The 14360-nt window shown below is 40.0% G+C and overlaps 1 protein-coding gene across 1 annotated transcript in view; it reads left to right on the forward strand.

The window, feature by feature from the left end:
• The window catches only part of KIN (Kin17 DNA and RNA binding protein), a 31842-nt gene that overhangs the window by 1514 nt on the left and 15968 nt on the right, over nucleotides 1–14360 (forward strand). Inside the window, exons 2-8 of the mRNA XM_006772605.2 lie at nucleotides 2060–2154; nucleotides 4786–4829; nucleotides 4912–5034; nucleotides 6565–6746; nucleotides 7539–7587; nucleotides 8526–8583; nucleotides 12441–12570. Of these exons, the coding sequence (XP_006772668.1) occupies nucleotides 2060–2154; nucleotides 4786–4829; nucleotides 4912–5034; nucleotides 6565–6746; nucleotides 7539–7587; nucleotides 8526–8583; nucleotides 12441–12570 (681 nt within the window). The remainder of the gene's footprint in view (nucleotides 1–2059; nucleotides 2155–4785; nucleotides 4830–4911; nucleotides 5035–6564; nucleotides 6747–7538; nucleotides 7588–8525; nucleotides 8584–12440; nucleotides 12571–14360) is intronic.

Consider the following 14360-nt stretch of genomic DNA (forward strand, 5'->3'; position numbering starts at 1 on the left):
CAAGCCATTTTACATTGACATGTCATTATCACCAAAGTCCATAGTTTACATTAGTGTTCACTCTTGGTATTGGACATCCTGTGGGTTTGGACAAATGTCTAATAATACGTATCCCCCAGTGTGATATCACACTGAGTGCTTTCACTGCCCTAAAAATCTCTATGCTTCAGGTTATTAGGACTTTCAATTCTCCCTAAATTCTCAAATTAGAATAGAACACACTTCCTCCACCCTTTCCTTCCACTCCCCTACTTTTTTTCTTACCATTGACTTGAAGATACTAGGTCAGTCACTTATCAGAACATTGACACTTTCTGGATATGTTAAATTGTTTCCTTTAATTGTCTTTACCTTCTTTCTCTGACTCTTGTAATTGTTGATATCTAAAGACTTGATTAGGTTCAGCTGAAACATTTTGGGACAAATACTTGATAGGTGATTCAGAGTATTTCATATTGCATCACATAAGGAAGCCCATATGTCTAGTGTGCTAAGATGAGTATGTAAAGATGACAGCCTATAAAGTAATGTTAGAAAGTAATATTTTCCCTCTTGCAGGAACATGTAACTAGTAGGGTGATACTTTGGAATCATGATCATATATCTATTTTTCCTTTCACCTGTGTGGTTATCATCTTTGCCTGAGTCAATTATTTCATTAGGAGTTGCAGAGTGGTTATTTGTCTAATTCTTTCTACATTTGTTATTGGCTGCTACTCATGTTTATTTCCCTTCCCTACGTGGGAGGACAGCCTGGGGGAGGAGAAGTTGACCCTAATAAGTTTCCGCCTCTGTCTTCTGTCTTTCAGTATTGGAAGATTGAGGGGGAGAACGGTCAGGCCCAGAGTATTCCATTCCTGCCCATCCACTCCCTTGGGTTTTCCTGAAACTACCCTAATCAAGATTTAGTGTTGAAATCAGGACAATGACAATGGGATTGAGCAGAGGGACTGGATGAGAGTTATTAAGAAGGCTGACTAGGCTCAGTGATTTATGGAATGTAGGATGAAAGAGACGGACACTAGAATGCTGGCCTTGGTCTTAGGTATGATACATCCTATTCACTGAAGTGGGGTTACAGGAGGAGAGGCACATTTTTCATTTCTATTACTAGTGAAGAATTAGGTTCAAATGCTAAGTAGAACAGATACAAAGTCAAAATGTATCTATATATGTAAAAGCCTAAGTGACTGTCCAACCATCCTACTGGTAGTTATGACACGCACTGATCACCAGGGGGCAGACGCTCAACGCAGGAGCTGCCAAGTGATAGCAACTTTGTAGAATGCCCTCTCACACTCTGGGACCCCTTAGGGATGTCGGACTGCCGGTTTCGGCTCAATCCCTGCAGGCCAGGCCAAGGGACCCCACCTGCCAGAGAGGCCCCACTCACACTGCAGATGCCCTACAAGCCCCAGCATTGCCCCAGGTGCAGCCAGCAGGGAAGGGACCATGGGAGGTTGGCTCCAGGGGGTGTCTGACCTGTCTGGCCCAGTCTTGCTGGCCACCTTCTAGTTAATTTCCTTACAATGTGCACGAATCCATGCACTGGGCCTCTCGTGTTTTTATAACCATCTGAGCAGATATAGATTAGTATGCTTAACATACGGTTTATGTAATATGCAACAATGTATTTTGGGCAATAGCCAAAGTACAGAAAAGAGAGTGAAAAATAGTGTCCTTACTGGAAATTAATGACCCATTTTATTTCATTATATTCCTCAAAGCATTTGTATACCACTCTGTGTGCAATAGGCACTCAACAGTAATTTGTTAAATTGACACACACAAAAAATGAAATCATTCCTATGTTACTGTACGTAGAAGTGTTTCTTACTAATGTTTTCTAAAGCACTTTTTTTTGTCTCTTTAGTATTTGGAATTATTCTTTGATTAACAGGGTTGTAAAACTCAGCTTGGTAATTTGGCTAGTGATTTTAGTACTTTTTACAGTTTATCATCAAAGAGCAACTTTTTAGAGTTTAATTAAATACTTCTACTTAGGCCCCATTATGATGACTTAAATCAGAATTTAATTACTCCCTTTACATTTTTGTAGAATGGCTTTAAGTGTCATTGTATGTCCGAATCTCATCAGAGACAACTATTGCTGGCTTCAGAAAATCCTCAGCAGTTTATGGATTATTTTTCAGAGTAAGTAACTCAAAGACATTCTTATCTCATAAGCCTCATTCAGTTGGACATTTCATAGATGCTTAATATTTTATGTACGGGAGGCTCTGTTTATCCTTACATATTGTAGAATGTGTACTCCTCTGCCCCCACACCCTTCACTAATTTGTACTCAGTTTCTGTCTTCCTTGTACAATTTGTCCTAGTATGAAATTATTTTAAAAAATGTTCCTCACAGCTCAGTTTTTCCTTCTTTTCACTTCAAACAAACAAAACTATCTTTTCTTTTAAAACAAATGTGGCTAAGAGCACAGCTCTGGAGTCAGATTGCCTGACTTTAAGTCCTTTAAATCCACTCATGAGCTACGTGACTGGGTGAATTAAGTTTTTCTGGGCTTTAATCTTATCTCTAAAATGGGACTAAAAATAGTACCCTCTTCCAGGTATTGTCTCTTCTTCATAGGGTTTATATGAAGCTATATGAGTAATATTTATAAACTATTTAGAAGAGTGCCAGTACTCAATAATATTAGCTATTAATTATTAATAATATTTAGTCTTGCTTCTCTCCATTTCTTTTTTTCTAAAGTTCTAGACCTTTTGATCTTAGGACCATCTTGAATGCCACCAGGGTACTTGTGGTGCGCTTTGGGAAATACCATTCTGGCAAGAGCCATCTACACTCAGTGCTTTCCTTGCCACCTCCTTCCCATTCCCTCCATCCACTGTAGCTGCCTTCCGCCTCTGTCAGACTCCTAAACAGTCACTCGTGCCTTTCTCCATCTTGCTTTTCCTTGATCTTTCTTCAATGGATTAAATCTTAACTCTCAATTGAAACACCTCTCTGATTTACCTTCTTTCCTGGTTTTCCTCCTACCACTCCCTCTGCTCACTTTCTTCATTAACTCCTCTTCCTCTCCCAGCTCCTCAAATGTAGAAAGTCCTTCAGGTCCCACTTGGCTTCTTTTCACCCCACTCTACAGTCTCCATGAGTTACATTACTCTTCTGTTACCTTTATGATTGGATAAACATAAATTCCTAAGTCCGGATGTTCATTCATAACATCTGTCTTGAGTTATAGTTCCTTTGTTTTTTTTTTCTGGGCAATTCTAATCTATATTTCTGAAGGCCATCTCAGAGTCAACATTTCTAAAGCTTAACATAGGATTCTCCCCATCACACCTGGTTATCCTTTGCTAGCTAAAAACTGCCTATGCAGACTGCCAAGCTGCAAACCTCAGCATCCTCTGGCAATGCCTTCATGTGGATTCTCCCCTACAATGTCCTTTAAACCTATGTCTTTCTATTCTCACAGTCACAGTAATCATCCTCAGTGTGTCTACCTAGAAGATTTCAGTGACTTCCTTACTAGTTTCCCGACCTGCAGCTTCTGTTCCCCTTGTACCTGTTCTCTGCCTGTGGTTCACAAGCCAGTCCCTGATCAGAATCACCTTGAGGGCTTGTGAAGACAGAAAGGCAGACCCACACCCACTTTCCGACACAGTAGATCTGGGATGGGGCAGTAGACATTGCATTTCTATAACGTGCCCAGGTTCCCAGGTGACGTTGATGCTGTTTGTCTAAGGCAGTGGTCGGCAAACCGCGGCTCACACTGTACGTGCGCGCCCGCACGTGGTATTTTTTGGAAGAGCCACACTCAAGGGGCCAAAGAGCTGCATGTGGCTCGTGAGCCGTGGTTTGCCGACCACGGGTCTAGGAACCACACTGTGAGAACTATTATTGTGTGCACTCCAACAGCATTATCTTTCTAAACCACAGATTGTCACAAATTAGCTAAGTAAATTATTTTATGCTTTTCTATTGTCTGCATAAACCCAACCTCTTTAGCATGACCATCAAGGTACTTGAAAAATTAGCCCTAACATTATAGTCCAGCTACTAAGTACATCTTCTCCTTGTTATTCTATTCTACCCTGACTCTCACACCCATTTTTACCTGTCTTCAATGTTAGCCAAATTCGATCCTCATTTCTCAAATGTGAATCTTTCATCTTTCATGTCTCTGTGCCAGCTGGGCACGGCCTTCTCTTCTTCACCTGTAAAAGTCCTATTTACACTTCACCACCCATATTACAAATCACCTCTAGGCACCTCTGGGTATCTCCCTTAATTCTTCCTATGACATTTTCTTACATCTCTTTTTCAATTTGACTTTTGTTATGATTGTGTCTGCTAGATTATAACCTAGGTGAAGATTCATGTTTTATTCACTTATGTTTATCTAGCACTTAACGCAGTGAGCTCAGTTCAGAGGGACACCCTGAGTGCCAGTTTCTTGTGAAATAAGGGCAGTTTTGTTATCATCAATAGGAAAGGGTTGTTATGCCACAGTCAGTAGTGCTAAGAAACTTCATGAAGGACCCTCCCCAAAAATGTGTAGTCACTTTTGCTGCGACTGTTTTGCCAAGACAAAAAGTTTTAACTCCGAACTGATTTTTAACTTTAATTCTTGAAAGCTGTAATCTTTGGGGATTCTTTCCTTGTTCAGTTTTGAAAGATTCATAACAAATATTCAACACATGTTTCATACATCATTTGAGAATCAAACTGTACAATGGCTTAAATTTCAGGAAGAGAATGCTATATGTTTATAGAAATTACCTTAATGCTTTCCTTTCTTTCTTAATTAGGGAATTCCGAAATGACTTTCTAGAACTTCTTAGGAGACGCTTTGGTAAGCATTTTATGTATTGTGCACAGAAAACTTTCTGGTCTATAACCTGCTCAGGATCAACAGTTTCACATTTTGTTCTTAGGAACTAAGAGAGTTCACAACAACATTGTTTATAATGAGTATATCAGCCACCGAGAGCACATCCACATGAATGCCACTCAGTGGGAAACTCTGACTGACTTTACCAAGTGGCTGGGCAGAGAAGGTAAGAATGAGACATATTTGAATAATAGCAGTTATGTGGCTCCATTTCAGGGAGAGAGAGCGTGTGTCATAGTTTCTATGTAAATTTATTGGAAAGAGGATGAGTAAAGTATTTTAAAAACTGTGGACCCTGGCTGGTGTGGCTTGGTTGGAATCTCATCTCATTCACCAAAAGGTCGTGGGTTCGATTCCCGGTCAGGGCACATTCCCAGAGTGCGGGTTCAATCCCCAGTCAGAGTGCATATGATGTTTCTCTCTCACGTTGATGTTTCTCTCTCTCCTTCTCCCTTCCTCTTTCTCAAATCAATAAAAACATACAAAAAAATTTAAAACAAATAAAAACAAAACAAAAAACTATGGAGTCCTAGCTGATGTAACTCAGTTGGTTAGAGCATCATCCCATACAGTTAAGGGTTGAGGGTTCAATTCCAGTTCCAGGGTTCAATCCCAGGTTGAGGGTTCAATTCAGGTCAGGGCAAGTAATAGAGGCAACTAATATTTCTCTCTCACATCGATGTTTCTCTCTCTCTTTTCTTCTCCTTTCATCATATCCTTGGGTGAGGATTAAGAAACAAAATGTGGAGAGGAGCATAATATTCCAGGGTTGATTTTGTGTAGTACAATTAAATATTAATGTCTGGAATCGCTCTTTCGACAGTGCCAAGTTTATCGCTGAAGCAACTTCTCCTTTAGATTAAGGATCATTATCAATCCTCTTCCATTTTTGTCCCCATATTCATTTCACTTTAGGAAACTTCTTACCCCTCTTAAGGAGATTTTTAAAATGTATTGCTTTATTCATTCTTAATCTTATAGGATGAAAAGTTGGGGAGAAGAAAAGAAAGAAATTCTGTGTCAATGTACTACTTATTCAAAGTTTTACTTATTCAGTGTGCTATTTTATTCCATTTTAGGGGAATAATTTCTACTTAGTTACATTAGCAAAATATCATTACTCTATATATGCTTACTGCTTAATCATCACTTGTACTTTTTCCTTTCATTTTTCCAGCTTCCTTGCATTATTATAGTGTCACTGGATTTTAAGAGCTTGTTTATAACTAAAGATATTAACTGTTTCTCATGCATTGCAAATGATATGCCATGTTTTTTGTTACTATTGTACTCTGCTGTTTTACTTTTTGGTTGTATCAAACTTGTGCATTAAATATAATCATATTCTGTTTTAACATATATATATCTATATATATATCATGTACTCATTGGTTGTTAGACACACACAGTTGATTAATTACCAAGCAAGATAATACTTCTTTCATGTGTTTTCCTTGTTTAAATATGTTTCCTCAACCTAGGTGGCTAAAAATCAGAATAGTTATTTTTATGTTCAAAGACAGAGACTATTCCACTTGAAATATATAAGTCTCATTAACTATAAATATGGAAAATTCATGTACTGCATAAATTTCTATATTTGAATGAAGTGTAAAGAATGCAAAGATAGAACATTTATATTTACCTTCAGCTTTGATTATGTACAAATTTGTGATGTTTGTGTGTTTTTTTTAAGGCCTGTGCAAAGTGGATGAGACACCTAAAGGCTGGTATATTCAGTATATAGACAGGGACCCGGAAACTATCCGCCGGCAACTGGAACTAGAGAAAAAGAAGAAGCAGGACCTTGATGATGAAGAAAAAACTGCTAAATTTATTGAAGAACAAGTGAGAAGAGGTCTGGAAGGGAAAGAACAGGTGGGCACAATATTATTGGGAGAGGCAATAGAAAGATGGCCAAAGATGCAAAATTGCTTGTTTTGTTAAGTATTTTGTTAAGTATTGAATTGAGTTTTGTAGGTATTGTGCCTTAACTAGTAGGAAAAAGCATGGCTGAATGTAAAAGCCCAGGTTTTGGAGTTGAGACAGACCTGGATCAATTTCTGACTTACTGACTTCACAATCTTAAGTAATTGTGTAATCTTCTAAACCTCAGTGTTTGTAGCTCTGTAGAGAGGCAATAGTTAATGAGAAAGAAAGAAGCAGATAATTTCTCCTGGTTGTAATTAATGCAGGGCTGGAGATAAACTGTGGGAGAGTAGGGGTCCAGAGCTTGCTCCAGCCTGGAGAGGGCATAAAATATTTGAGGGTAGACACAATTCCTGGATTGAGAAGTCTTAAAGAAGTAATGGGCAACACCCGTGTAAATGGGGGAGAGAGGGCAGGCATGGTGATGGTTCAGGAGTTAGAATAAGTAGATGAAGGCATTGATTTCAAAAATATTTATTGGGTACCTCCTGTGTGCCAGGCACTCTTCTAGGCATGGGGTATACAACAGAGAGAACAAAAGATAAAAAAAACCCTATAAAATAATTCTCAATTGGAGAATATTTACAATACATATAATTTCTTAATTAGGACCTTAATCATGTTAGAGTTGTATCTTAGAGCTACATTGCAACATAGGTAGCAAGTACTAATACCAGGAGTATTTAATATTGATAGTAAATGCTCTGTAAACCAAACTTCAAATTTTTTTTTCTCCCCAAGGAAGCCCCTGTTTTTACAGAATTAAGCAGAGAAAATGATGAAGAGAAAGGTAATTTTTTCTTCTTTTTCTTTTATTAATGTGGATGCTTCTGTATTGGTTCTGCTAAAAGTTGGCATGTTTGGAAGCAAGACGCAATCTGTCGGGATTGCATTGTTCTCGATAAAATAAAAAGACATTGCTGATGAATTGGGTGGGATGCCCTCAGCTACAAATAAAAACAAAACTGGCAAATAACAAATTAGCCTAAACAATAAGGAACTATTTTGTCATGCCAAGAGTTCCAGAGATGGGTAGTTCAGGATGCTGAGCTACTAGCAGCTGGACACGAGGTGGGTGCTGGCACTTCCAGCCGTCATGTGCAGACTCAGCATTGTCCTGAGGATGACAGACAGAGCATCTCTCCAGGAGTTCCTCATGAGCAGATACTCCTCCCGCCAGTGGACTTCTTTTTGATGTCATTGGTCACATGTCCACCTCAAGAACAGTCACAGGGAAGGGAATGGGATTGTTTTGATTTATTTAGAACAAAAGAACCTTACTAATCACCCCCCAAGGGTCCCACCTTGTAATCCTGATGCCTTGGGCACTATGTTTTCAGCTAATTCAGGTGAGAATTTTGGGAGATACAAACATTCAGACCATTGCATCCTTTGAGCCATGTTTGAGAGGTATGGGCGCCTAAACAAAATTGAATTTCTATTAGTGAAGGGTGTGGGGGCAGAGGAGTAGAAAGGCAGTGCAGGCTGTCTGCTACAGCGCTCGATCACGAAGGTTTTTCCCAGCCCTGTGAGCATCCATCCAGCATGTTATACAGGAATTTATGACCTCTGGATAGAAGCATTCCAGCTCTCATTTATTCAAAATGCCCATGGAAAACAACAAAAACAAAATGCCCGTGAATTTATATGTGGATATATGTGGCATCTTATCTGATAATTTTTATTATCATTTTCCTGAAATTTGGAATACCAATTTTTCTCTCCTAGTGGCATTTAATTTGAATAAAGGAGCAAGTAGTTCAACAGCAACATCTTCCAAGTCAAGGTGAGCTGCATGAACAGGTATCTTATAAATTGAGAATTTCTGTGAAATATTGATGACTACATTTTAAAAGCTGCAGTATTGTGAATTATTTTTGTCTGGTTGTACTTTTTGTTTTTTGTTTGATGGTTGGGTGTGTGTGTGTGTGTGTGTGTGTGTGTTGGGGGATTAGCAGCTGTTTTTTGTTTTTTTGTTTTGATTACTTGCCTGTCGTAAGATGACTGTCTTTTGAGGAAAGGGTTCTTTTGATTAAAGGCTTTGCATGGATAAACTACTACTTCTCCATGCATCCTCCCCCACTTAATGGTTCCTCTGCTACTGCAGTATTGTTTATTTTTCTCTCATAGTTCACTTAGCAAGTTTAAATGTTAGCGAGGGTATACATTTTTTGCTTTACCTGCTGCATTACAATTTTCTGAAAATACAGGCTAAGTTATTGAGCCATCTCCTTGGTACCACCACCTAGTACTGTATAACTGCCCTAGTGGTCACTCTGTAAGAGTTGCCTTCTCTTCTAAATGGCATAGTACAAGCAGGAGTCCACAAACTTTTCTGCAAAGGGCCACATAGTGAATACTTTAGTCACTGTTGGTCATATATGTCTTTGTCACAATCATTTAACTTCACTGTCAAACATAGGCAGTATGTAAACGATTGAGAATGCTGTGCTCCAGTAACATCGTATTTGTAAAAATAGGCTGGATTTGGTCCTCAGGCTGTAGTTTGCCAAACTCTGATATAGCATATAGTCAGATACTTCTCACTTTTTAAAAAAAATAAATATTTTATTGATTTTTTACAGAGAGGAAGGGAGAGGGATAGAGAGTTAGAAACATCAATGAGAGAGAAACATCGATCAGCTGCCTCCTGCACACCCCCTACTGGGGATGTGCCCGCAACCAAGGTACATGCCCTTGACCAGAATCGAACCTGGGACCCTTCAGTCTGCAGGCCGACGCTCTATCCACTCAGCCAAACTGGTTAGGGCCTTCTCACTTTTCATGTTCTTTTCTAGTTATATATTCTTTCACCAAATATCCACAATTTGTGATATGAAATGCATTTAGTTTGGTTAAAGAGGTTAATAAGCTAAATATAGGAGAAGATGTTCAGGAAGGTACCAGGATATATGTGGAGTTAGTTTTAAACTATATTTTACATGTTGTGTTTTTAAGGCTCTCAGTCTTTTGGGGGAAGAGTGGCGTTACTTTATAGGCTAGTGCCTACTTGGCATGACTAAAGTGGCTAGGAGAACTGAAGGAAATGGACTGGCTGAGTCAACAATGTATAACTGCTTCAGAATGGCTTGCCAAATGTCTTAGCTTTAATCAAAATATTTCAGAATTAACACCTACATTAGGTATCATGAAGAAGTTGGTTGAGTTCTGTATATGATACATCTGAAAATTCTTTTTAAAATATTGATATGACCTGGTAGAAAGACTTGAATATATCATAACATACATGTCACATGGTTTTAGACCCTTCTGTAATTTTCTCCATTCTCATTTATTATTTGTTATACCTAAGTGTAGATGGAGGTAAAGGTTGGTCCCAGTGGTGCCCAAATTCTTCACCCTTGTATTAGTTTCTATGACTGTGGTAATAAATTACCACAAACTAGGTGGCTTGAAACAGTGGAATCTCTTTTCTCTGAAGGTCAGAATTCTGAAATCAAGGTGTCTGCTTAGAAAAGTTCATTACTCAAAGTTCTAGGACTAATAGCCTCAAAGTCAGAATTCTGAAATCAAGGTGTCTGCAGGCTGTGCTCCCCCAGAGACCCTGGAGGGGAATCAGCTTCTGGTGCCTACTTGTGTTCTGCTCCCTCAGAGACCCTGAAGGGGAATCAGCTTCTGGTGCCTACTTGTGTTCTTTGGGTTGTGGCTGCATCCCTCTTGTCTTCATGACCAGAGTATTTAAGTTTCTCTTTGCTTTATCTTCATGTCACCTTCTGGGTGTGTGAAAGATCTTCCTCTGTTTCTCTCTTAAAAGAATGCTCTAATGCTGTCTTTAAATGCTTTAAATTTTTTAAAAATAAAACAAATGATGGGAAATCATTCTATTGTATTTTTTAGTCATCACACTTATCTCCACCATAGCTTTGTGCAAATATTTATCTGTTTCATCTTTTGTAAATATGACATATTAAAGAATTAGACTGGTAAGATTCATTTAGTCAGCAAAACTTAATTGAGCACCTATCATATGAGTCACATCATAGTTACTGCTGCATTACAGGGGGGGAAATTTATACATATGGTCCCTCCCTGCTATGAACGAGGGGTCATATGTACAAATGATTATAATACATGGTGAAGTGGGATGTATACCATAAAGTGCTATGGCATTTCAAAAAATGACAATTCAAGAAACCTCATGAATAATGGATCTCAAAGAATTTTAACAAATGGAGAAAAATGAAGAGATTATTGTTGGTATAAAAGAGGCATGTGAAAATTTGCAAAGGCATGCATGGCTCAGTTAATAGCAAATTGTTTACAATGGCCAGTGAGCATAAAAGTCAGAGCTAGTACTCTGGAGTCAGTGATGACAATTTTATATCGGCATTAAAAAAAGTAGAATTTACACTGTCAACTATGAGGTCAGGCAATAAAAAAAATATTTAAGTGACATGTTAAGACCTTTGCTTTAAAAAATAGAGCTGACAATAATGTGTTAGACTTCTAGCAGTCATTTTACAAACATTTAATCCTTGCAATTGAGCTCAGAGTTGGGTCACATTATTATCCCCATTTATAGATGAGGAACAGGCTTAGAAAAGTTCATTACTCAAAGTTCTAGGACTAATAGCCTCAAACCCTGATCTGCCTAACACTGAAGCCAGTGCTGTCATCACTCTGCTATTCTGGTTATATTGACAATTGCTGAAGGGGTGAGGAGAAGGTAGCAGGAGATAAAGACAGGAAAGGGTTACATGTTCTCCTTGTGCCGAGTCCTATAAGGGATGCAGATGACTCCTTCATTGCTTCCACTGATCTGTTATAAATGAACTAGAGGCCCGGTGCATGAAATCTTTCCGGGGGGGGAGGGGAGTCCCCCCTCAGCCCAGCCTGCACCCTCTCAGGGATCCCTCTTACAATCCAGGACCACTGGCTCCTAACTGCTCACCTGCCCGCCTGCCTAATTGCCCCTAACTGGCACCCTTGCCACCCTTAACCTCCTCTGCCTGCCAACCTGATTGCCCCTAACTGTTCCCCGCCCCCCCACTGGCCTGGTTGCCCCTCACTGCCCCCCTGCCGGCCTGGTCATCCCCAACTGCCTCCCCCTGACAGCCTGGTTGCCCCTAAACGCCCTCCCCTGCTGGCCTAAAAACCCCCTCCTGTCCTGGCCTCCCCATGCAGCCTGCTTGTTCAGTTGTTTGGTCGTCCCTCACTACCCCCCCTGCCAGCCTGGTCGCCCCTCGCAGCCTGCTGTTCAGTCATTGGTCGTCCCTCACTAACCCCCCTGCCCGCCTGGTCGCCCCTCGCAGCCTGCTGTTCAGCCATTGGTCGTCCCTCACTAACCCCCCTGCCAGCCTGGTCGCCCCTCGCAGCCTGCTATTCAGCCATTGGTCGTCCCTCACTAACCCCCCTGCCAGCCTGGTCGCCCCTCGCAGCCTGCTGTTCAGTCATTGGTCATCCCTCACTAACCCACCCTGCCAGCCTTGTCGCCCAACTCAGCCTGTGCCCCACTCAGCCTGTTCCCTGTTCGGCTGTCCGTTCAGTTGTTTTGGATGTGACGGCCCCTGGCTCTTTATATATATAGATTATGTAACAGATTTCTTCTGTTATTTATTCTGCACATTCTAAAGTCTTTCTCTGTGTATAGATTTTGTTAACAAGCACGGTTCTTCTTGTCAGTTCTTTGGGACCAAGTGCATTAAAGGTAATAGAGGCCACAGCATCAGTGAAACGGAAAGAACCTTCCCATAGCTCAACTCAATCAAAAGAAAAGAAGAAAAAGAAGTCTGCACTGGATGAAATCATGGAGGTACAGTTGATGAACTGCCCATTCACTCTCTAAAATATATATTTTATTGATTTTTTACAGAGAGGAAGGGAGAGGGATAGAGAGTTAGAAACATCGTTGAGAGAGAAACATTGATCAGCTGCCTCCTGAACACCCCCTACTGGGGATGTGCCTGCAACCAAGGTACATGCCCTTGACCAGAATCGAACCTGGGACCCTTCAGTTCGCAGGCCGACGCTCTATCGGATAGAGTCTATCCACTGAGGCAAACCGGTTAGAGCCCATTCACTCTTTAGCATTAGAGGAATGATGCAGTTTAGACCAAAGAAACTTAAATAGTTTCACCATTGTTAGGTTACTATAAAGTTAAAAAATGTGCACATGCTAGGTTAGGAAAAAGGACCCTAGATGCAGTTTCACTGGAATAGAATTAGAACTCCCCACAAGGTTTAGTTTCTTGTTGCAAGTGTTGTCTTCAGAACTCTCCATGCAACTATGGTCTGTGGAATTCAAAGAGAAGGACTTCGGTGGTAATGGAAGCTGGACGGGAAAGCTCTGTTACCCTTCTGTGGCTGTGAAATTGGCATCCTCCAAGGATTCCCCCACCAACCTTTGCTTTCCTGTTGTCTTAACTTCCACTTGTTGCCTATTAGCAAGCAAAAAGCTGTGACATACCTACTTTTAATTTGATTTAAACTGATGGCTAAGTTTATGTGATGAGCCATTGAAAACTTAATACTATCTGGATCTAGGGCCATACTTTTTGCCTGGATTCTAGAGCAATTCTGCAGAAAGTTCTTAATATACTCCTAAATATTCCTTTTTCCTTCTAACACATAACCGTACCTTTTCAATAAATGTATGAAATAAGTGGAAAAAGAAGGGGAAGAAAAAGAATAAATGGATACAAGAAGCAGATTTTTTCCTCTCTGTAATATCATTTCCTCTAGGCTCTCCATCCCTTTTCTTCATTTATGAAGGTCTAGGAGGTTACTCTTGGGTCTTCCCTGTTACTGTGTCCTCAGTATGAGGAACAGTCTGAAAAGCTTAAAGTATAGCATAAGATGTGTACACTCTGAGATGTCATCATTCCATCATTCAACAAATACTGAGTTGCTGTTCACTAGCTAGGCATTATGTGAAGTCCTGGGTCTGTAGAATAGGGATAAAAACCCACTATCTATGTGTCATGGAGCTTTCATTCTAGTGAGGGAGATATTCCATGAACAAGTGAGCAATAAATAAGTAATTACGTACAAAATACTAAGTCCTGAGGCGGTCTGAGCGGCAAGAGTAGGGAGAGAGCTTGTGCTATGGCAGGAAAGAGCTCTAAGTCAGTCATGGGAAGAAACGTCCCACATGGCTGCAGCTTGTGAACACAAGAGTAGTAGTCTTTGAGGTTAGAGGGAGAAGTAGTGGGAACACCAGAGAAGTATAGGCTATGACAGAGAATTTTTAAATTTAATTCAAAGGAAAAATAGAAAGCCAGATCTACCTGCTTTGAATATAATACATGCTAAATTTAGAATAATTTTTGTTTAAATTGGAAACTTGGAGGAATTAAAATGAGATTCATAATCAACCAAAGAAAACATTATTCAGTCCACTGAAAGTTGGTACTTAGGATTCTAACTTTAAGCAGTTGAGAAAGAAAAGGGCATGATATACTAGTAAAGCCATAATGGCTGGTAGGCCTTTGGTTCTTACTTTTTTTTTTAACTCTTTATTGTTTAAAGTATTATATAAGTCTCCTTTTTCCCCCATTGACCTCTTCCCAGCCGCCCCCACCCCCCCAGTACATGCACTCTCCC

This window comes from Myotis davidii, unplaced genomic scaffold (genome assembly GCF_000327345.1).
Source record: "Myotis davidii unplaced genomic scaffold, ASM32734v1 scaffold544, whole genome shotgun sequence".
NCBI classification, from domain to species: Eukaryota; Metazoa; Chordata; class Mammalia; order Chiroptera; family Vespertilionidae; genus Myotis; species Myotis davidii.